The sequence below is a fragment of the Chiroxiphia lanceolata genome, chromosome 1 (genome assembly GCF_009829145.1).
Source record: "Chiroxiphia lanceolata isolate bChiLan1 chromosome 1, bChiLan1.pri, whole genome shotgun sequence".
NCBI lineage: Eukaryota > Metazoa > Chordata > Aves > Passeriformes > Pipridae > Chiroxiphia > Chiroxiphia lanceolata.
The window spans coordinates 107,457,911-107,481,063 of NC_045637.1; the positions used below are offsets into that span (position 1 = coordinate 107,457,911).

General features: G+C 39.0%; 1 protein-coding gene across 2 annotated transcripts in view; it reads left to right on the forward strand.

Moving 5' to 3' along the window:
• ELMO1 (engulfment and cell motility 1) overlaps window positions 1-23,153 on the forward strand; it is a 315,735-nt gene that overhangs the window by 51,191 nt on the left and 241,391 nt on the right. For both annotated transcript variants that reach the window (XM_032700433.1, XM_032700439.1), the window contains exons 3-5: window positions 187-336; window positions 14,591-14,631; window positions 15,555-15,627. In XM_032700433.1, coding sequence (XP_032556324.1) covers window positions 259-336; window positions 14,591-14,631; window positions 15,555-15,627 — 192 coding nt within the window. In that variant the 5' untranslated portion in view covers window positions 187-258. The remainder of the gene's footprint in view (window positions 1-186; window positions 337-14,590; window positions 14,632-15,554; window positions 15,628-23,153) is intronic.

A 23,153-nucleotide genomic window follows, 5' to 3' on the forward strand; every position in this document is an offset into this window, starting at 1 on the left:
CGTGGCATTGTGTCCTGTGTTTACGTCTCTAATATGAGCCATTCTTCCACTCTTGCACATACATACACACATACATTTTCATTCACCTTCCCAGCCAGGGGTAATGTAGGAGACTGAAGTGGCAGCGCTGGAGTTCTGTCTGAACTGCCGTATTATTCTTTTTTTTTTTTTTTTTCCTCCCTGCAGGTGTGAATGAGAGAGACTCTCTGCAGTATTTAGTGTCCAGTTGTACTGGCTCCGGTGAACAGCAGCGTCGCAATGCCCCCTCCTGCTGATATAGTGAAGGTGGCGATCGAGTGGCCAGGTGCCTACCCCAAGTTAATGGAAATAGATCAAGTAAGTGCCTGTGTACATATGCTCAGCTGCCCCTGTGCATAAATAAGCTCATCTCTGCATGTTTGTGTCTCTGCTTTTCTGTTTACTTCCGTGCACAAGTATTTTTTCTGTGAGTGCATGTGGGGTGGAAGGTGTTTTTTATAAGGGGTGTAACCCTCTTCCTCTCTTACTACCTGATGGTTTTGATGTGTTTAGCTGGTTTCTTAATTTACTTTTTCTTTTAGAACAGCTGCTTAAATAAGGCATTTTCTGCTTGTGTGACCCACTTAACACTTTTGTGCCTTAGTTTGTTCAACTGTAAAATTGTGGTAATGTTGTTACCTCTGGGTGGAAAGTCTTCAAATTTCTAGTCAGTGCTTTGCATTTGGAGTATAATCATACTGAATGGCTGCAGCAAGTGCAGGTTTTGGAACTTCAGTAGTGGTGCACAGTGAGCAGGAGAATCTTTGCTGTTCCATACAGAAATCTGAGGGGTTATTCTGTTTAGCTGGTTGGTTCTAATGCAGTGGTCCCATAGACTGATTGTATTCAGTGTACAGAAGTTAACACATTCAAAATTTTGAATTAAAAACTCTTTTTAGGAAATTAGATGTGGGGAGGGAAACAAACCGAATCAAGTTATACAAGTGCCGTGTTTTATATTCTGGACTTCACTGAGATTTTTTGTGGCATGCGTATTAAAAGGAACCTCTTTAATATTTAACAGCTTACCGATAACATTTTGAAACCCTACAGCATTACCTGTTTAGAATTATTATTACTTCTGTAAATATTATTCTGAGTTAAAAAAAGCATTTCATGATGTGTTTTAAGCCCTAGTGTGTCTGGGGACTTAGTATATTATAAAGTTCTATTGGAGAGGAGAGCATTTGAATTCACACTGAAAATGTTTTACTGTAATGGGTTCATAATTTCTTCATGCAGTGCAATCAGTTTCACTTACAGTTAACTATTTTGTGGCACATGCCTGGGAAATTCCTATGTGAAATTTGGAGAATCATGGTACTAGAGGGGAGCTGGAATAACAGCAGTCCAATTTGTAGCAGTCTGAAAGCCCCATTAGAGGAAAACGGAGTTCCCAAGTGAAGTCAAACTTTGTAGTTTGATTTTTTGACCTGCCAAGGTTTTCCATTTTCATTTGCTGAAATTTTTCAGTAGGCAAGGTAGAAATCTTTTGCCTTCTGGAGTGAAGAATGTTTTGCTTTTTTCTTCTTATATAGCAAATGGTAGACACTGCACACTGTGTTCAGGAAAAGAGGCATGTTAGTCATGATGAACCAAGTACAGTGGGAACAAAACTGAACAAATATTATGCAGTCTCCTTCCAAACAGCAGTAAAATAATACCAAAGTGATTGGTTTTAATTTACAAAATAGCTTAAAGGAACTCTCATAAAACCTTATCTGAAATATTAGCTTACTTTCCTGAAACCTTTATTTTACTTTTATTATGTAAGGCTTAGAGGAGACAAGAAAGATCAGTGCTGACGTATATTGGGTAGAACTGTTTAACACAACCTGCAAGTTGCAAGCCACTTTATGGGGAGGAGGAGTAAGAGTGAGAGCAAGTTTGAAAGGTAGAAGGCTAACAGCAGCTATCTCCTGATGCAGAGGGAAATGAAGGAATGAAGTTTGAGGGTCACATCCCTCACCTTTCTGACATGGAACGATGGGAAAGAAACATGCCTTCCTACTGCCCACGCACACAAACACATTTAACTTTTCAAGGTTGGGAGCAGTGTGGGAATGAACCCTGAAAACATATAGGGTGATACATGCTTCTGAGCTCTGCTTTTGATTCACTTAATGCTAACTTTTCCCCAATCTGTTTCCTTTAAAGCATCTATTCAGTTGAAGAGCTGTAGTGGAGGAGATGATTCATACCTCAGGTGGCTAGCTGTCGGAGATGATAAAGGAGAGGAGAGAAAAGAAAGGCAGAAAAGAGAAATGGCTTACCCATTGACCAGACACTGCAGCCAGTGCCTGTCTCCCAGGTGGGATCTGCTCATTTAGCCACCACTTAACATATATTTAGAAAATTCTAAAAGATTTGCCATACCAGTTTCCTCCCTCTCTGATCCCTTACCAAGAAGAAAAACAGTATTTAAAAGAACAACACTATATTATAATTTTAAAAAGAGCAACAAAAACCCCTCACCTTGCATGATACAACTTCTTTATATTTCATGGTACTAAGGGTATTCCAGAAATTGAAGTACAAATGCCATATAAGAGATCAGAAGAAAATCTGGGAGTTTTTTTGGGTTGCTTGTTGCATATACTTGGAAGCACTTATTTATATTCTGTTGCACTTTATCCCAATTTACCTGCTGTGTATATGCATGTTTTGCTTAGCAATGAAGAGAATATTTTCAAAGTGAGGAAATGTCACCGTGAAACCTGAGCAATTGACAGAGGGATAATGGAAGATGTTGGGCCTGAAAAGAACTTATGAGTATTTTTTCCACCAAATGTTATTAAATTTTACATTAAAAACCTCCTCTTCAGATGCATGACTTCTGACAATCTGGACTTCAGGAGGCACAGGGCTTTTTCAAGTTGAGGCTTCCCACTAAATATCTATAGGTTTGTCCATCTGGGTTCATCGATGATGGTTTTAACTTTAATCATACAAAATTAGTCTCAGTTAGAGAGATTCTATGCCAGAAAAACTAATATATAATTAAGTGCCTTTTGGAACCTGTGCCTGCTTCCAGTGAATGAGAAAAAAGGTTTTCTGCTCATTCATTGCCATGTACTATTTGATGTCAGGGTTTTACAACTGCTTTTTTTTCCTGGAAAGTTGCTTTAAACAAGGAGGGCAAAACTGCCTATTGTTTATTACTCTCTCTCTCTCTCTTGCCAGGTGGGGACTAATTAAGTTGCAGCAAACCTAGCAGCTGGCTGATGCCTGTATGCATTAAAACTGATTTTAAATCATGTGAAAGCTTATGTACTTTTGTGCTTTCTCCTTGAGAGAGTTGATTGAATACAGTTACTTTCTTCTACAATACTTGTTTTGGTTTGGGTTTTTGGTTGTTTTTTTTTTTTTTTTAAATTTGGTTTCCTTCCCACTTCCACCATTATCCTCAATTATAAATTTGAAAAATAGCATCCAGACTCTTCCCCCCTGCATAAATCTGTACTAGCAGTATTAAAACTGTGATCTAAATTAATTTTTAATGAAAAGATTTGATTATGACTTTAAGACCTGGGTGTAGGGATGATCTTTCACTCATAAGTCTTCCTGTTGTGTAAAGGGAGGAATGGAAATGAGTTGGTGTCTGAATTTGCATCGGGATCTTATTGTGGACTTTTTAGGGATGCAGTCTGGGGAAGAAATGAATGGTAGATGCTGACTGTCTGTTGTCTTTTTCTCCCAGTCTTCTGGCTAATTATTCTCGAAGATGTTAAAAGTAGGGCTGCACAGGCTCTGTACAGGTGAACCAGGATGTTGGCTAGTCTATTCTGTCTTCTCTTTATTTGTCCCGGAAATAGCCATTTCATAAGAGGATGTTATTTCTTGTGTTCACATGAAAAATTGCATGCTTTAATTTGTACCCATTATGTATAACTCATTCTTAGCTGTTGGGGTTTTTTTACAGCACAGATTATTTTAGGTAAGCCAGTGCTAGTTTTAGGTTACCTGAATACTTTGTAGATTTACAGTTTCACTGTTCCTGCTGCAGGGGAATCAGCTTCCACAAGAGGCACAAAATGGATATTTGAGGACAATATCTATTTTGGCTTATCCCATTCAAATCCACTCTTGTATGTTAACACAAGTTGTAATAAAACCTGATTTCTCTAAGCACTGGGATGAACTTCCTCAGCATTGGAGGTAAAAAACTGTTTCTACAGAAAGGAACAGTTTATGATTAAACTTGACCATACAGTCTCTTCCTCCAGGTTTTATTTTATCTATAAGATCATTAAACATGGATTAAATTAGCAGATGTGAATCTTTCTGCTGGCAAAAAAAAAAGCTGTGTTTTCTTTTCAAAGCACAAACCTGTTACAGTGGGCAAAATTTACATGAGTACTGTTGATAATTTCTTGTTAATACAAGTGCAGCACATGGGAGGAACCACAGGCTGCTTTACATTTATGTTCTATCTAATGTTTAGATTTAGTTATCAATTTTATCTTTCAAGGGTGTCTTTCAAGTTATCTCTTCTGGTTGTTTTTTATTTCTTTATAGAAGTTATTGTACTTCATCATCATCATAGCTAGGCTTCGTAAACAAAGATTTGGGAAGGGCTCTACCCAAATTTGTTACAAGCACGCTGGTGGCTAAAAAGGCCAATGCAAAATAGACAAGTCCGATTGCAAAAGGCACAGCAGAAAGACTCCTTAGGTGGTACATTCTGCAAGACACGATTCTTTCTGCGTTGTCTTTTCTCCTCGAGAGTGATCCTGCGTGTGTTCTCAAAGGCATCAGCAGCGTTATAGATGGTGTGTCTCCAGACCTCCCAGATAGAGGCCAGAGTAGACAAGTTATGTTGATCGATATGGCCAAGGCTGAGATGTTGTTTCAGGGAGTCCTTGTATCTTTTCTTCGGGGCTCCTCTCATGCAGCAGCCAGTGGCAAGTTCACCATAGAGCAGGATCTTTGGGATGTGGTACTGCTTCATCCTTGAGACGTGCCCTGCCCAACACAGCTGAGTTCTCAGCAACGTGGCCTCAGTACTCGTAACTGCTGCTTGTTCTAAAACAGATGTATTAGTCACACAATCTGACCAGTGGATGTTTAGGATTGTACGGAGGCAGCGTTGATGGAAGCGTTCTAGGAGACAGGTGGTGGCAGTAGATGACCCATGATTCTGATCCATATAAGAGAGTAGACAGCACTATGGCTCTGTAAACACTGATCTTTGTACTTTTCTTCAGGTGTTTTATTACGCTATACTCTTTTATGGAGTCTTCCAAAAGCTCTCTATGCCTTTGCTAATCTGTTGTCTATCTCTCCGTCAATCTTACCATCCGAGGAGATGAGGCTACCTAGGTAATTAAACTGCTGGACTGATTTGAGCTCTGTCAATGGTGATATGGGGATGATGGAAGACTTCCTGAGGTGCTGGTTGATGGAGAACTTCAGTCTTCTTTAAACTGACTTCCAGCCCAAAGAGCTCAGCAGCGTCTGCAAAGCAGGATGTTAAACGCTGCTGGGCTGCTTCTGTGTGGGTGACGAGGGTGGCGGCATCAGCATAAAGCAGCTCCTGGACAAGATGGTTTAAGGTCTTGGTGTGGACCTTCAGTCGCCTTAGGTTGAAAAGGCTTCCATCGGTACGATATTGAATGTAGATACCATCTTGATCCTGGAGGTCTGCCGTGGCCCTTTGGAGCATCATGCTGAAAAAGACTGTGAATAGGGTTGGTGCGAGAACGCAGCCTTGTTTCACACCATTGGTTATTAGAAAGGGCTCAGAAAGTGCATCGCCATATCTGACTTGGCCATGCTGATCCTCATGAAGTAAGATGATTATTTTAAGGAACTTGGAACATTGTACTTCACTGCATATTAAAAGAACACCAATAAGGCTTTGTTTCTTTTAAGGGGAACTTTCAGACCTAAATCTGGACCCTTGGGCATTGTTAATTGATTCAGTACAGTGTTTCTCAAACTGTGAGGAGAATTGTAGTTCAAAAAGGATTGTGAAATTCTTAATTAGAGAAAAGAAAGTGGTGCATCGCTTCTGCCATGTGTGTAGAGTAAGAATAGCTGGTTTCTGCAAGTGCTGTCACTAGTAATAGCAGTGTACTGATACAAACCTAAACATATGCAATATTAGTGAGCACCAGCATCATTCAAGTGGTGAAGAAGAAAGGGATATTGATGTCTCGCCGTACCGTAAAGTGTTACTCCCTGTGCTTCATTATGGCTCCAGACTCTGACTCCCACAAAATCAAGGGGTTTAGTGCTGAGAGGATGAAGGAAGAGAGGGTCTCTTGTCTCCTTCCCACAAACTTGCAAATTTTTATGAACTCTTACCCAGAAAGTGTAATGGTGCTGCAGTAGCTGTAACTAGTAATGCTTTTTGGTATGAATATTGTAAAGATTTCCAATGTTATTGCACATCCTGAGTTTAGAGTAGTTAAGGGAAATGTCAGTGCCTTTAACAGCTTACAAGATCTCAGCTATTTGAAGAGAGAGGACTATGAAGTAGCTTGTGGGGAGAGAAAAAAAATTTAAAAAAAAAAATCTTCACTGACTTACAGAAGTGTTCCTTGCTTGGATTTGCTTGGAGCAGCAGCTCCTTTCTGTCAGATTGAAGAAGAGAGTTAGTGCTTGAGTTCGGCCTCTGCAGCTGTATCTCAGCCATTCTGAAGGAGGATATTGGTTGCTGCTGATGGAGGACTTACTCAAAGATAGATGAGCCAAAAGGTGGTTACCTATTCAAAAATAATTGAAAAACAGTCAGGTAGCTTAACCCAATTTGCTAAAGGTAAGGCTTACATAAAATCAACTTTTAGGTGCTAAACAGATGCTAACAATCATCAAATGAGTTTTATTTCTCCTTGTACCTGTCATATTTCAGCTTGACAAAATCAAAGATGAAACTGTTCAAGCAGATGCTAACTGGCATATAAATATAGTGAAAATATTTGATAGTTTTCTAGTACTTGCAATTTTGTTGCCATCAGGGATTATTAATAGAATTGGTAAGCAAATTGTACTCACTATCTTAATGTGGGGGGGTTTTTTTCATTTTCTTTGTTGGACTAATGAAAGGTCTCAATTTTTTATTTTTATTTATTTTTTAAAAGTTGTTCAACAGCAAGAATAACCTTGGAAACAATAATCCAGATATTTTAGTGCATTGGTTATAATTCAGTGCACTAACACACTTGTATAGTGCTTTGTTAACATCATATACCAATTATTGTTAAAAGCAATAGATTTTGGAAAATATAATTTCTTTTCTTACAGAACTGTGGCATTGGAGTATTCATCATTAGACCTCCAGTTCTTTGATGTGGTGGCAGCCAGCCATCCTGGATAAAAAGGGCAATGTTATTGTCACATTTAACATTTCAGTAGTCTGTCTTGTCCAAAGCCATTTTCCCACTGATTGGTTGGAGTCTTTCAAGACTGTGAACTCGTGTCCTGTAGTGTGTGGCTGGAACCTCATCACTGAAAAATACATAAAAATTCTGTCTTACTACTTCTGTTTAATACAGATACTGCAGCAAAGCTTAATAGGTGGAAGAGGAAATAGCTGTGGAGAAAGGTTAGAAATTGTAAAAGGGAGGGGTAAATAATTTGAAAACTGTAGTGAATTGTAGTCTGATGGATACAATTTATGCTTTCTACTTGGTGCTATTTTCTAGGTTAAGAAACTTAAATGCAGTAGACAGTAATATATATATATATATATTTTGTTGTTAAATAGATGTGCAAGTAGAGCCAGGTTATACTTAAAGTCCTGTAGAAATAGTGTCCCAGTGTTCCTGATCTCCAACATAAAGGAAGTTCAGGAAATAATATTTTAGGAAAGAGATAAAACACTTTGTTAATTCTGTCCTTGATTTTTGTGGGCTTGTGGGGTTTTTTTGGTTGGTTGGTTTTGGGTTTGGTTTGGTTTGTCTCTTTTTTTTTTTTCTTCCTGTCTCTGATTTTGCTAGCTCTATAGTGCTAGCCAGAACCTCCCCATTGGAGCCTGAATTTTACTGCCTCCAACTGATGGCATTTTCAATATGAAGGCTAAACATGACTTTAAGATTGTTGCATCCATACATTTTTTTAAGAATCAGCAGGTGTCTCATCTCTTAAGTTAATTCTGCTGTATCTAAAGGAAATGTGTAATGACCAGATTCCTGGAGTTACTTACCAATGAATTAATTCACATTCTGGCCAGCTGGAGTATCCAGGTGCACTTTAGGATTCACTTGTAGTCTCCTTATAGAAATCCAAGATTGTAGTACAAGAGAAACTAATACTAAAAATCCCATTGTATAAATTTTTTTGTGGCTTCATTTAGAAATTTCTACCCTGATAGGACAGCAGTGTGTCAATAATGAGCTGTAGGTTTGGGGTTTCTTCATTCAGTCTTCAACAGTGTGCTCTCTTAGTAGGTTGTGTGAAGAACCACATCTTAAAGCCCTGGTTTGTATTTTAAACTGTATTTTAGCTGTATTTCAATATGTGGTTCAAGTATATTGCATCCAAACATGCTGTAACCCACAGCTGAAGATCCATAGGTGCTTTGTAACTTTCCAGTACTCTTGACTGGGAGTTTTTGGTGTCCCTATTTATATTTGAGGAAACAGGAAATGTTATGGCTTGTTAGGACACTAGATGAGGAGTAAGAACTATCTGTAAAATTCTGTTTGGGTTTTTTTTTGTTTGTTTGGGTGTCTTGTTTATTTGAGTTTTTTTGTTAATAATGTTATATTTTGCTGCTTCCTTGTTGTACAGTCACTGTAACATCCTAAACATATGATCTGTGAGTCAATCCTTAGATCTGGTGAAATGCAGAGTGAGGATCTCTTTGGAGGTGAGAAGAGAGTAACTGAGGAAGCTGCAGCTGAGAGTGAAGTGGGAGAGGACATGAATACCTGGGCTTCCCTGCATCTTGTACTCTCTGCAGAACCCCAACTGCTATATTTATACCAAAATGTTACTACTGACGTGTTAAAGCTACCACTTTAAGAGCTGAGAACTAAGCTGACAAAAGCTCTCTCGTCAGCAGCTGCACTTGTTGAGGATTTTGCCTGTTGACTCTGGGGTGTGAATGTTTCCTGCCCTGGGTTGTGATGCTGCACTGACAAAACTGCGTGTTGTTGACCAGACCTTGGCTGGGTTTTATGGTATCTGTTACTACAGCATTGAGGTGTCGGTGTTCTCAGGTATTCACTCTCTCTGGTGCTCCCCTGAGTTAGGGAAATCCTCTCCTTCATCTTTTACAGATGCCTGATGATTAATTAACAAGTCTGGTCTAACCGAAACTCCATTGTAGTCAATGGAGAGAGGTGATTCCTAAAGTTTAGAGCAGGTTGAGGAGGCTGGAATCCAAAGCACTCCAGTACTTCCACCTTACAGAAGACCTTGCCTCTTACACTATGAAAAAACAGTGAAGTAGTGAGTGAAGGATCCAGGTGTCCTGGCATCTGTTGTTTGCCAATAGACAGTCCTACTTCTAATTCTGTGGGCTCTTGTGCATGACAGTAACAGACGAAGCCTCCACTGATTGTGAAAAGAGGTGTTTTTCTGGGTTTTTTTGTAGCCATTAAAAAGACTTTTGCACTGAAGGATTTGTTAGTAGAATGATAGCATTAATTATAAGACAAAATGGTATGTTTACTGGCTTGAAATTCTGTTTTAAGCACAGATACCTTTTTTTTTTCTTAATGCTGAGTGTTTCCCACTAACAGATGTGCTGCATCTGCACTTTTTTTTTCTTTCTTTTTTTTTTTTTTGGTGATAGGCTTGAAGACAGCAAGGGCTAACTGTTTTCTTGTTACTTCTGTGGTTAAAAGGTGTCAGATGGGGAGAGTGATGTCCCAGTCATGATCCAAAAAACCCAGAAACTACAACCCAACAAACAAACTTTAAGGAAAGAAAAAGCAATTAATCTCTCTTAGCCATGTGGAAAGGAAAGGTAATCAGACTTGGCCTAAAATAAACCTATATACAATTTTCTGGTATAGCACGATCAAAGTATATCAGAACTGCACGTACAACACAGGTTTCTGCCCAGATTTAGGCTTCTGTCCTGTTTACAGTTTGCCATTGCACGTACACACACACTTGCTATTTGATCTAGAAGTGCTTTAAACCCAAGTTGGTATACTGGTGGCTTGAACTGGACCTAGGGCTTGGTCAGCACTAGCATACTGGATATTCTTTGCTTTCTTTTGCTCATCCTGTGACTTCTCCAGAACAAAACAGTGGCCTGGACTCACGTAGCCTACACTCTGGCACGCCTGTGCTTTGTACTTCCTGGTGACTGGTTCCCTGTGGGTCCTCCATAGATATAGGCATGAAAGGATGAAACGGGTGAGGAAATTGAAGTGGGAAATCTCAGTCTCTGTTCTGCAAGTTACTTTAGAAGTGCTACCAAATGTTGCAAAAGTAACAAGAGCAGGTACTCAAGAAGACAGAGTTAGGGATCTGTGTGCATCTTAGAACACAAAACTTGTAGACATGATGTGAGACACATGCAGGTGAGCACAGAAGGAGTGACTAGGTATTACTGCATGGTGAATGTCATTAGGGATACAGCTAGCCAGCATCTCGGACACCTGTGCTAACCAGTCAATGCACATAAACCTTTACCAGGTGCATAAATTCACATTAGCTCCAGTGCTGCCTATGCTCTGTATCATTGTCAGGATTCTCCCCTTTTGTGCAGATCTGTAAGTTGCAAGGCCATAATGCCCCCTTGTCATTTCCCACTTGATTTCAGCTATCAATTTAATACCTACCCTAGGAAAATAATTTTGTACTAACCAATGTGTTCAGTGCAGATACTGTGATAAGTCAGCTGAAGAGGTCATCTCCTGTAGAGAGCACAAGGTTTTCTTTGATCTCTGTTATTTTGTGCATTAAAGCTACAGTCTGGTCTTCTTAGAGCTTTAAATGAGCATCTCAGCATGTGTAAAAGTACACTTCATTCACACTAGTCTAGGAGAGGACATGGTGACAAAAAGTAAAACAAAACCAAAATATGCTAGCACAAAAAATTTCTGTGCAGAAAAATATTTGAAATATTTTTGGACTGATTGTAAGGAATTCTTTGAAGTACATTGACTAATAAGGTAAATTTGACTTTTTGGAACTGTAAGTGCAGCAGAGATATGTAATTTTCCTTATACATAATTTTATTAAGATTAAGGTAACAAAGCCTTCAAATCTGTTCTCTTTAACATCAGGCAAATATTTAGAGCCGGGGGGGGGGGGGAAATGTCTTTGAACAGCCTGCCAAGTGGATGTACTCTGCAGAGAATGGAGATAGACTTTTACCTCATTTTTCATGGTTCAAAAAGAAAAAAAGAAAATATAACAGCTCACTTTTCTTTGTCTTCTAGTACTGCTACATTCCTATACGTGCAGTAAAAAGTCGTGTCCATTCACTGCTACCCAAACATAGTTACGTGTCTTGCAGCTTTCACTAGCAGGACTGCGAAAGGGATTCTGGAGGTGGCTGTGAACTGACTGGGAAGGGGCCGCCGCAGGAGCTGGTCGCTCGTCCGCCTGTCACTCCCAGAGCAAAGAAGGGTTTTATTGGCAAGGAGGCCTGGCTGTGCACAGGCAGGGTGGCAGGACTGCTGCTGCTGTCAGCTCGGAGTGCTACCGGCCCAGAGTCTTCCCACAGCCTGTGCTTGCCAACCAGGCTCTTCCTGGGTGATGGCAGAGGGAATCATAGCAGCCACTGCCTGCTTTCAGTGTCATCCCACTTGCAGCTGTGAACAGTGTGCTACTGACAATTTGTCTGCCTGGTAGAGAAGCGGAAAGAATTTTGTCTGGAGACTTACGTGTAGAGGGAGTGCAGCCCAAAGGATTATTAGGAGCAGCAGCTTATTAGCATTGTGGTGGTATTTATTTTACATTTATTAATTTGTAAAGTGTTATCAGATCACTAATTGCAAATTCTGTATCCCAGAAGAGTTCCACCTTTTTTATCCTGTTGATTTTTCTCATCAGGAATTACGCTTAGTCACATCAGTGCCATAGCAGTAGTGTCATAGGAGGGCAAAGCTGTACCATAAGAAGCTGATGTTAATATTGTTAATAGTTTTTATTATTGAGGATCTATTTGTTGCTTTTTTAACTGTTCCTTACAGGTTCTAATTGACTTGTTGTGGGGTTTTTATGTTTGGGGTTTTTTTTCCCAAGTTTTTAGTCTCAAATGCCATATAATAATGCAAATGTGGTATAGAATAGGCAAAGGGGAAAGGAGATTAATAGGATTGACAAATGACATAAAAGCTGATGGTGTAGAAAATTTAGAAGTACCAAAATAATGATTTGGAAAGTAATTTATCCAGTCTTCCCAGTATTTATATTATTGCTAAGTTTGGTTATTACAGTGTCTTTTTGTCATAGTTTCCAATGGGAAACTATAGGTCCTGTGGGAAATAATGGGGAAGAGAGGCAATTACTCTTTTTGTCCTCCATTGTATTGAATCTGCTAGATGATTTATGTTTACTTTATAAAAGGAATTAATAACCCAGATAAAATTTTGTCAAAATATGGAAATATCAAAACAGGACCCACAGTAGCATCTGGAGGAGAAGGGCATGCAGCCTACAGAGCTGTGTGCTCTGCCTGGCAATAGTTTACCTACAGGCTGGCAAACGTGCTGGATGGCAAACTGGAGTTAACCAGCTCCAGATAAACATATGCTCCCCCCTCTATCCCTCCCAAAAAATGGGGTTTTCTTTTTTTGGGGAACAGTAGAGGGAAGAGAACAGTTGGAAGCAGGGATTGCTTTCACAGGATTGCAGAAGCTGAAAAAACCCTTATGAAGGAGGACAACAGGTCAAAGCAGCTGCCTGTAATGATACAGTAATCCAGACTGAGGAACTGATCAGTCGAAAAAACTGTGGGGGGCAAACCCAACACTTTCTATCTCACGTGAACTGCCTGATCTGCTTCACAGTGTGGATAGAGCTGCACAAAGAGCTGAGTCAGCACAACAGACAGAAGCTGCTGTGGAGAAGGGACATGTTAACTGCTGCAGAATGGAGCAGTTTCACACTTCTGCCTTTTCTCCCATGTGCTGGTATTTGCTAGTCATTTAGGTACATAGCAAGGCAGATCAGGAAATTGGTCCTGGCGAAAACTGATACTTTTTTTTCCCCTTTTACTAGCCAGTTTTTAGTTTGAATAGCTTCCCTGGTGTGGATCATCTTGGGTTTTCATGTGAAAATAGTAATAACGGTGAAAGGGGAAGGATGGAAACCAAGGACTGAGACACTATGGCAAGCAGAAACAGAATCCTTTCAGCAGGTGCTTTAATTCAAGTTTGATTAAAATGGTCTTGTGTTATGTTTTTGCCTGTTTATATACTGGCTTAGTTGACTAGACTATAAAATAACAAATCTTTCCCTGATCCTGACCTGACCAGGGAGTCTTGTCTCTAGTTTTCTGTCTATGCAGTGATGCAATACAGAAAACAAATTGAAGGGAAAAATAATTCTTCCTCCACATAATGCACCCATATGCCGAGTTAATTTTTAGACTAATAATTTCCTATAAAAATTAAAGGGAAACAGCTTGTTTTGACTACAGTATTGGCTTATGGTTGGGTTTACGATGGGTTTTTTTGTATTTTGTTTGTTTTATTTGCTTTTTAAGAATTCAGTGAACTGTCATTATTGGAAGTTACTAGAGAGGGGGATCCTATACTGTTTAGATGATTTGGGAAATTTTTGTGAAGCAGCAGATCTGTGTGACATTGTGCAGTCATCCAGTCTTAGAAAAAAAAAAAGGCTCAGTAGTCATACAGCTGGTGAAGTTCAGTGTGTTTCTTTTTGCCATGCAACTTCATCTATGTTTGGGATATAAAAGTGTGTTTTCTTTTAGCCAGAAATCTTCTAAAAACACTTGTGTGTGCGCCCTGTGTTTATAACAAAGTTCAAAGCATTGCAACATCACCAGGCTAGACTGTTGGTTTTTTTGGTTGGTTTTTTTTTTTTTTTTTTTTTTCTATTTTGGGACCCAAAGCAAGAGAGCTCTTTTCAGTCAGTTCAAATGCTCATGTCCACAGATGTAGAGAATAAAGCAGAACTGATACATCTGGGATCTTAACACCTTCCAGCTGGTGTTTTATCAGAGAGGAACCTGCATGTGTGTACTTAAGAGAGAGGATTACTGTCATCATATCACCATATCTGAAAGGGACAAAAGAAGGTTTAAAAATATTGAATGTCTTCTTGCTTCAGCTGTCATTCCTGGAAAATGTTTGTGTTGATATCTAAATCTTCTGTTTCTGTTGGATAATGAGATGCAGTGTACACAAAAGACCCTTTGATTTGTCAGTTGAGAAGCTGGGTTTGTGTCATATGGGCAAAGGTTGACAAAAAGGACTGATAATGTCATCATGCATATGTGTAGAATTGCTGTTTACCGGACCAAAAGCAGCAGAAACTTTTGGGATCCTACCAAACTTTTATGTTAAACAGAAAATGAAATACTACTAACTTGTTTTGTTTCTTACAGTTACTGGCTTTGAAATCATATTTTAAGAGCTCAGAGATATTCTAGCTTGGTAATTTTGTTTTTTCTTTCTTTTTTTTCATTAACCAGAAAAAGCCACTGTCCTCAATAATAAAAGAAGTCTGTGATGGGTAAGTTCTGCCATATACTACTTACTGTACTGTACTTTTGGAAGTATTAAACTAATCAGGAGATAATTTTTTCCCAAGAAAATCTAGATATCTTGAATGACTAGTCATTAGTTTCTTAAATCTTGTTGTTCTGTCTTCCAATTCGAATTTGCAGTGTATTTTGGATCAGTTGCTTGCAAGATGAGGTTCCTAACAAAGCAGCTCCATCATGTGGGTGACTCTTATTTAGACTGTTTGTTTCCTTCCTGCATTGTACCCACTCACTTTACGCTTGTGGTTTCCTGCAGTTCGTGGGTTAAGGGACTAAAGCCTCTGGCTTGGATTTTTGAGCACTTAGTCTAGTGGGTGCTGTAAGCTGATCCAGTTGATGTGACAGTTCATATGAAACTAAAATGTTAATTGCAAATTCTGCAATATAGACTAATAATTGGCTAAGGCAAATACCTTGCTTTAGTATGTTAATAAAAAAAGCTGTTTTAAGCAAGTGCTACTGCACAGGAGAAACTAGTTTATATATATATATATAGTTTATATATATATAGTTTATAAATATATCAAATTGCTGCTGAGTTAAAAAGGTGATATTTTACATGTAATGTAATGTATCAACTTAATAATATATGTGTTGGGTATTGTATAAGGTAGCATAAAATCCTGGTACTGCAAATTATTTTTTTTTTGGTCCATTTTAGTGATTTATCTTGCTTACTGCAAACAACAATCAATAGGATGTATTTGTACTAAAGTTTTCCGTTTGTAAACATGCTTTTATCTTCATGGAACTCATCATGGAAAGCTATGGAAAAGTATGAGAAATACATAGGAATGACAAGTGCTCGTTTGGTCATAATAAAATTATGTGAAGGGTACTTTTTGAATTATTAAGATTTATTTTGTGATTAATTTATTTTCATATTTCTAAGGTGGTCTCTTGCAAATCATGATCAATTTGCACTGCAGCATGCTGATAGTTCTAATTTCTACATCACAGAGAAGGTGGGTAAATCATTCAATGCAATTCTTGCATAACCTATAAAAATGTTTGCCACAATACTTTATTTTAAATTAAAATACATGAAAATTTTTTTCCATAATGCAATGTCAGTGGGAGAGTTGATACTGGGAAACCTGACTTAATGATTTTTAACTGATTTCTTTTGATTTTGGAGAAGCCAGAAGAGTTTGAATGTGTGTTTGAGACTTGAGCACGAACCCCTTTGACTTTGCTATTTGTGTGTGTTTAGTATTCTGCTAACAAGTGGTGTACAGGAAATTGAAATATTTAAAACATAAAGTGCTCTTTGAAGTCTGAGGAGACCTTCATTGCATCTCACTTTCTTTTTTGACTGATCAGGTAGAAATAAGTTTCAGTGACTGTATAGTATTTGCTGTTCCTTCCTGCCTGCTGTCTTGTCCTTTCCCAGTTCTGTATGTTCTGTTGGCTTATTTTTTTGGTCCCCAGGTAGCATGGCAATAGATGATTCATCAAGTGATGCAATGATTTTAGCAGAGTGTAATGAAATAGCTGTAGCTGTAATAAAAATGGAATGTCTTATCCAAATATGTGGGGACACGCTCATCTGAATGGGACCAAGCAGAACATTCATTCCTAGCATTACTGATAAAATTGCTGAAATTACAAAAAAAGATTGTTTGTAAGAGTGTACATGTAGTACCTCAGAGGTACACTTTCTAAGCAATGGGAGAAGAGCATTATTTAAAACCTTCTGCATGGAAATTCCATAACCTCAGTGGATTTTGAACTAAATAGGCATGAGCTCAACTATATAGGTATAGGTGCCTCTTGCTTACCTTCTTATCAGTTTAGTTTGGCTGGCTTTTAAGCAGACGGATCTCTTGAGTTTGTTTTGCATTTTACGGTTCTTTAGGATTTGCTAATATAACTGAGACGTGAACTAAGTTTTGTCCTGCTGTAATTCTTACCTGCACCCAAGAAATAAAAGAAACTTAGGCATAGTTAAGCACTTGGAAGGACTAAATTTAGCAAGATAGCAAGAGCAGTTGCTCATAAGATAGTGCTGTGCTTTTTTTTTTTTTTTTTTTTGGTAACAGACCAGGCAACCTTCTCAATGTGTGACTTTTGTTTTGCTTGCTTGTGTGGTGGTCTGATGTTTTTTTTCCCTCTCCTTTCTTTTCAAGTTTCAGTTGACAGACACTTCAAAGGCCACTACAAGGAAACCTGTCAAAGTAATTACTGATTGCTGTGTTTTACCTCCACCCAAATTAAATACTGAGGCTGTTTTGCTAATTGCCCTCAATGGTGACAGTTTTCCAATAAGGCAGACTGAACTTTACTGTCCGTGTTTAAACCTTGATTATACAGTGAGTATTTCCAAGAAGCCAGGACTGAGTGAATACTCCAGCCTGTTGGAGGCATTTGTCCTGATGCAATTCGGGGAATATTCCAGTCTTTACTTCCACTTTTGGTGGATAGGATCCTGAAGCTTTGGAGAAGAGAAATGTTTTCTGTTCCACATAAGGCAGTCCAATGGCTTTTGGCTGCCTTTAACTTGCAGTAAGGGTGGAAAATTATGGTCTTCTAGGACATTTTGGATTGTACTGCAGAGAGAACTTTGAGTTTGTTTATTCCCTACTGAAAATATGCAGAATGTCTGACTCTGAGTCACATAAATAAGAGAGAAGAGCTCTAAATGCCACCAGAATTACTCAGATGTCTGTGACTTTCATTAGATATTGTTCACTGTTTATCACTGCTTGTTGGATAGTTATAAAGAGAGGCTTATATAGGCCATCACCCCTTTGACATACTTTCCCTCATTTGTATTCAATAGGATGTTGTTGCTTCCTGAATTAAAACGTGAAAATCACCAGGCATGAGGACAAACATATGCACTTCAATGAAGTTACAACACTTAATAGTTAAAGACCATATTGCTTTAATCTGCCTCTTACTGAATGACACGAGCAGAACTTTTTTTGTTACAGTGACAGCTTCCAATAAGTAAATTTTTTTCATTGCTTTCAAAGGTGAATTGTATGTCTGTACGTATGCAGATAACATTACCTTTAGTTCATGTCTCTCTGCAGAGACTGCCTTCCAGGTTGAGATGCCTCTTTAAAACATCCCCATGTTTAAAGTTGCCAGAAAGAAAAGCAATTAAGAAATTCTTGTACAAAGTAACAAGAAACTTTGAAGTGAAAATGTTACAAATGTTACATGGCTTACGATTGTAGTTTTGGTTTTGGGTGGCAAACAGCGCACCTGTGTTTTGGTTGTCAAATGCAGAACTCTATCTTTTGTAGCTGACCTGTATTTCTCACTTACACTGTACATAAATAAAAACAACAACCAAGCAATTCTGTGGTTTTTTTTTTTTTCTGTACTTTTTGGAAAAAATGCCTCTATAGGAGTAGCAATAACTCCTTCAGGCAGCATAAGGGCAGTCTTTTAACAAATTTTGAGTTAGCCAGGGTTTCTACTAGAGATCGGGCTTATCACAGCAGATCCAGTTTGGTCTGCTGCCTCTGGGGTTCTGGTTTGGCTATATTTGTGCCCCTGAAAATGCAGTGGAAATTATTAATTATATATTTTAGCCTTTTTTTTGTAAAAATGAGAGAAGTAAAGTAAGAGGTTATGTGAAGAAGAAAACTAAGCAGGCATAAGGCCTAAGATCAAGTCTATCTGGTGTTTTGATCACAGAGTAATTGATTTTTAGTTACGTTAATAGATGTGTGGTGTTCTAAAGGCCTTGCTTATTGTGGAGGGGCATTTCTTTGGTAGGTCAAACATCTAAAAGCCTGACTTTTGAATCAGGATGTGCTAGATACTATAAAATAGGTATTTAAAAAGTCACCTTTGCTTCAGTCTGTCAAGGTAGTACCTGAATTAGATGCTTGTGTACATCAGGCATAATAACTCAGGAACACTATAGCCTGGGCAAGCTCAGGTTTAGAAAAAAAAAAAAAGCTATATGAAGAGTAGAAAATGCCTGTAAAATTTTCTGTGCTGCGTATGTTCCTGGGCTGAAAACCACAGCTTGGATGACTGTTTGCTGTGTTCCTCTGCTGGCAATCCTAGGAATCCAGGGACAGACATTCAGGTGGCTCATGAAGCACATTGGTGGCTATGTCTGGTCCCTTATCCCTGCTCACCTTTGGTCTTGCAGGCCATGGCCTCCTCTAGATCCATTTGTGGATCCGGTGTGTGGTTGTGGAAGAATGGTGTTCAAGCTGGTTTCACTGCTGGAGGCACCTGAGCAACTATCAGGAATAAAGGGCTGAGGGGCTTTGTGGGCCAGTGCTGAACTATAGTCAGGACACAGTGCTGAAAGTGGTGACATTTTTTCATATTATCTTTTAAGTGCAAAGGCATTCATCTGTCTATTGACTACAGTCCATTTTTATTGTCACAATTTTTTTACATCTGATGCCTCTGAGGACTCCCTGTGGGTTTTTTTTCTTCTTTCCTATCTCCCACATTTCCCTTTCAATCTTATTGCTTAAAGTGGAGGAAAGCAGACACTGAGTTCATTAATTTGGGGAGATTTTTAATTCTGTTTTGCAAGAAGAGCTGCCTCTACCTTCCTTTTGTTGTCTTTACTTGTCTTTGCACTGTGTTTGCAAATGGGACATCCTTTTACCCCCATATTCCCAAAGCTGAGAGCCTGGGTGAAGTTTCTGGTGCTTGTCCTTTCTCAAAGGTGCTTTTGCTTGTGACCTATTTTTTGCTGAACACAACCTGTAATTATATATTCATGTGAAATTCCAGCATGCCATTATAGGCTCCCTGTGTGGGAGTGTATGCAAATGACAGGGCAAGAAGTGAGCCACTTGTAGGGTTGGGGCTTTTTGATTTTTGTTCTTTTACATTTTCGTATTCATCTGTTTCACTGATTGATTGAATTTCATTGAGTTGAAAGTTTCTGATTCACTGAAGGACCAGTTGCTTCAACTGAGAATGAGAAGTAGCAGGAAGACTAGAAACTGAAGAAATGTCTTAAGTGAACTGTTTCATTTGCCAATTTGCATTACTCTTCATAATGCATTTGTTAATAATGCTACCTAAATGATAGATTTGACCTGGATCAAACTATGCCCAGCTTTCCCTTTTCTCCGCCACAGATAAGACATGGTATTTCCTTCATATTCACAGATTTCTTACTATTTTGGGGCACCTGCACAGCCCTGCAGAAAGTCCCTGCAGTAAGGGCAGCACAAGGAGTCAGAGTGGCTGTGCTCCTCCCTGCTTGGCAAATCCTGGGTAATACTGCCCTGTGAACTCCAGTAAAAAGTGGTGGACACCAGTTTATTTTCCCAGTGAGCAGAAGTATAACTTGAGTATCCATATACTAAATCACTCTCAATCCTGCTTCATTGAGACTGATTTCAAGAACAGTGGGTAGTGGTCATCCTTCTCTTAGCAAATTAGTTCTAGTCTTTAGGACTCATTTTGTAGGACTTCTGGTTTATAGTAAATTTTCCAAAGAAAATAACTGTGTCCTGTCAACCTGTTATACTTCCTGGACCCAACATGAACAGCCTAATTCTTTTTCTTACCTCCTTTTTAAAAAGGTTTGACAATCTTCTATTTAGTTCCTCAGTTGCACATCAAGGCTGATGAGATGGATCGAGAGTTTTCTAAAAAAGCTGTATAGATATTTATTTTCTTTAATTAATTTTGTCATTTTACCTCTCAAGCAATCACTAGAGAGGAAAGACTCTGAAAAGGTTTGTCTTTCTGTTACAGCACTTGAAGGTAAGTATGGCATACCACAGGCACAGTACAACCGTTTGGGTTCACCTGATAGTAAACAGTTGTCTGTAAGGTTTGGCCGACACAGAAATGCTCTTTAAATATTCTTTATACTTAAAGAACAACCTATTTGGATGGGTAGTTTTCCAAAGGGCAGTGAACAAACATCACAGGCTACTGCTGAAAGAGGGTGGTTCTGATTTCTTCTCCCCTTCCCCAGAAGATCCTGCCACTTCATCTATGCTAGCTACAACATTTTTTGACCATTTTTGAAGGTGGTGGCAAGGGGAGGGAATCATTTTGTGCCACTTGAATTCATTAAATTTGCTTAATAAAAAGGCTGCCTGATCTGATGTAAGGACAAGGCAAGGCTCTTGAATCATGTCCAGGAATAGGCTTTAGAGAAGAAAGAAGTTAAAGGAAGGGTAGGAAGAGGAGTGAAACTTTGCTCTTTTTAACAGCTGTGAGCTGTCTCTCAGTTGTTTCTGGAACTCATTTAAGCTGACGTAGAAGAAACTTTTTGTCAAATTCCGACTGTAGTCAAAAATGGAAAAGAAATGTTTTTACCTAAAGTCCCTCTTGGGTGAGAGGAAGGACACAGGAAAGGGCGTTAGGAGTGGTATATATATATTAGAGAAACACAAGCACCTGCAGGCTTCTCCTGAAGTTTCAGTATAGTTTCAAATGTGGTGCTTGCAAAAAGAGCTGGCCCACTTTCCTGCTTATACTATAGTGCTTACTCCTGTCTTTTACCATACACACTGGGCAAACCCCAAAATGATACAGTTTTCATCTGGTTTAGCTCCCTTGTTGACTGATAAACCAGTTATACAACTGCCTATGCCACATAAAGCAGTAGTAGGAATGAGAAAGAGGATGAAAAGCAAGACTCTATGGTAGCAGACTGTGTTTTAATTTGACTGACCCCTCAGTAGTGCTGTGGGTGAATGTGGATGAACTGCACTGGAGAGCTTACTTCAATTTGAAAATCCTTACTTACCTTTGTTTGTTAGGGGTTTTTTTTTGTGTCCATACTAGTGCCCTGTTCTGATTTCCCCACATGATCTTATCAATAATAGGATGATCCCAGCTAAGTTTGTCATTTCCTGATGTTTATTTTGCAGGGTGCAGCTCTTATTAACAAACTTATCAGAGGATGATGGGTCTGCATGTTATCTGCCCACCTCTTCCGTGTTACTGGTACAACTGTCTGTGTGTGGTTGCTTGAATTGGGGAACTGATCCAGGTTAAAAATAACTTGTCTGTAACTTCTTTTAATGTGTCAGAAGGATGTCTGCCCACGGTGTAATACCACTGCTGCTTTGCAGAGCAAGGGGTACCTGGTAAAGTTGTCCTTGTAGATCATTCCACCTGCAGATGAGCAAATCATGCAAAGTATGGTCTTTTTCTTAGTATGTGGTTTAAGTAGCAGTCAAGTGGATACTACTGTGAGTTGCTGGAGAAAAAGGTAGTTGAGCTTTCTTTTCCCTCACCATTACTTCATTCTCTTTGCTTCACTAACATCTTAGTGACTACTGCTGGAAGGCGAGTTGATTAAAGTCATGGATCTGACAAAAGAAAACTCTGGAATATTTTTTTACTCCTCATTTTTGTGAATGAAAGGGAGGAGCAGAGGTAACTTTTTAAAGATTAGGTGGTTAACTGTGCTGCTGCATGTTGGAAGATCCAATGTGAAGGAAATGCTGGGAGCCCACACGCTAAAAAGGTATGTGCAGAATTGTGCCTCTTGTGGGCTGCAGAGCTGCACTGGCTAATGTATACCCTGAAATTGCACCACTGCTGTATCTTGGTTTATTTACTAGTTTCTGTGATCCTTGAATAGGGGTAGATAAACAGCATGCAGAAAACATCCTCTTTTTAGAAACTTCAGTCAAACTGTTTAATTTTGATAAAATTTTATCAACAAATTATAACATGAAAAACTAAAAGACATTGTCCCCGTGTCCAACAGCTTCCCAGAAAAGGAATTTTGTCACAAGATTAATTGCATCAGTATTTCTTCTAAAAGAGTACAGTTCTGTCATACCAAGTAGCACAATGTTGATAATTACTTATGTCACTTAGCTTTCATCTTATTAAACATTTTGGTTACAATAAATGAACTTAAGAAGTTCCCTATCAAATCACCAAAATCTTATATCTAACCTCATAGTTGGCCTCCAGCTCTAACAGTAGCAAATGCTGTTCAGGGTAGTGATGGCTTTCACTCCCTTTATGCTTCCTCAGTATTCCCATTTGTTATATTACAGGTGTTGGAGGCTACACTTAGTCCATTTAATATCCCATATAAAGGCCATGCAACTCTTTCGTCTCTTCTTGAACCTGTTGATACTACCTGCTTTCACAACCTTTTGTGACAGCAAGCTCAAGTAGCTCACTGCCTGCTGAATGAAGAGGTGTATTCTTTATCTGCTTTAAACTGATACCTTACTGCTTTCATCAAGTACCCCTAAGTTCTCATACTGCAGGGTTTCATAACAACAGTTCTGCATTCAGCTTGTTCGCTACATTCCTTCCTGTGTCCTTTGTCCCTTCAAACTGTGGAGACCCTGCCTTGTGATGCAACTGCTGAAGCCCATTGTACACTTGCCTTTGTCTGCATTTTCCCTCACATTACTGTGTCCTTCTAAAGATAGGAAGATCAAAACTGCATACAGTACCCTGCACATGGGTACATGAAGTTCTTGTGTTGTGGCAAAGTGACACCCTCTGTCTTGTGCACAGTACCACTTCTGATGACCCCCAGTGTTTCCTGGATGGTGTAGCA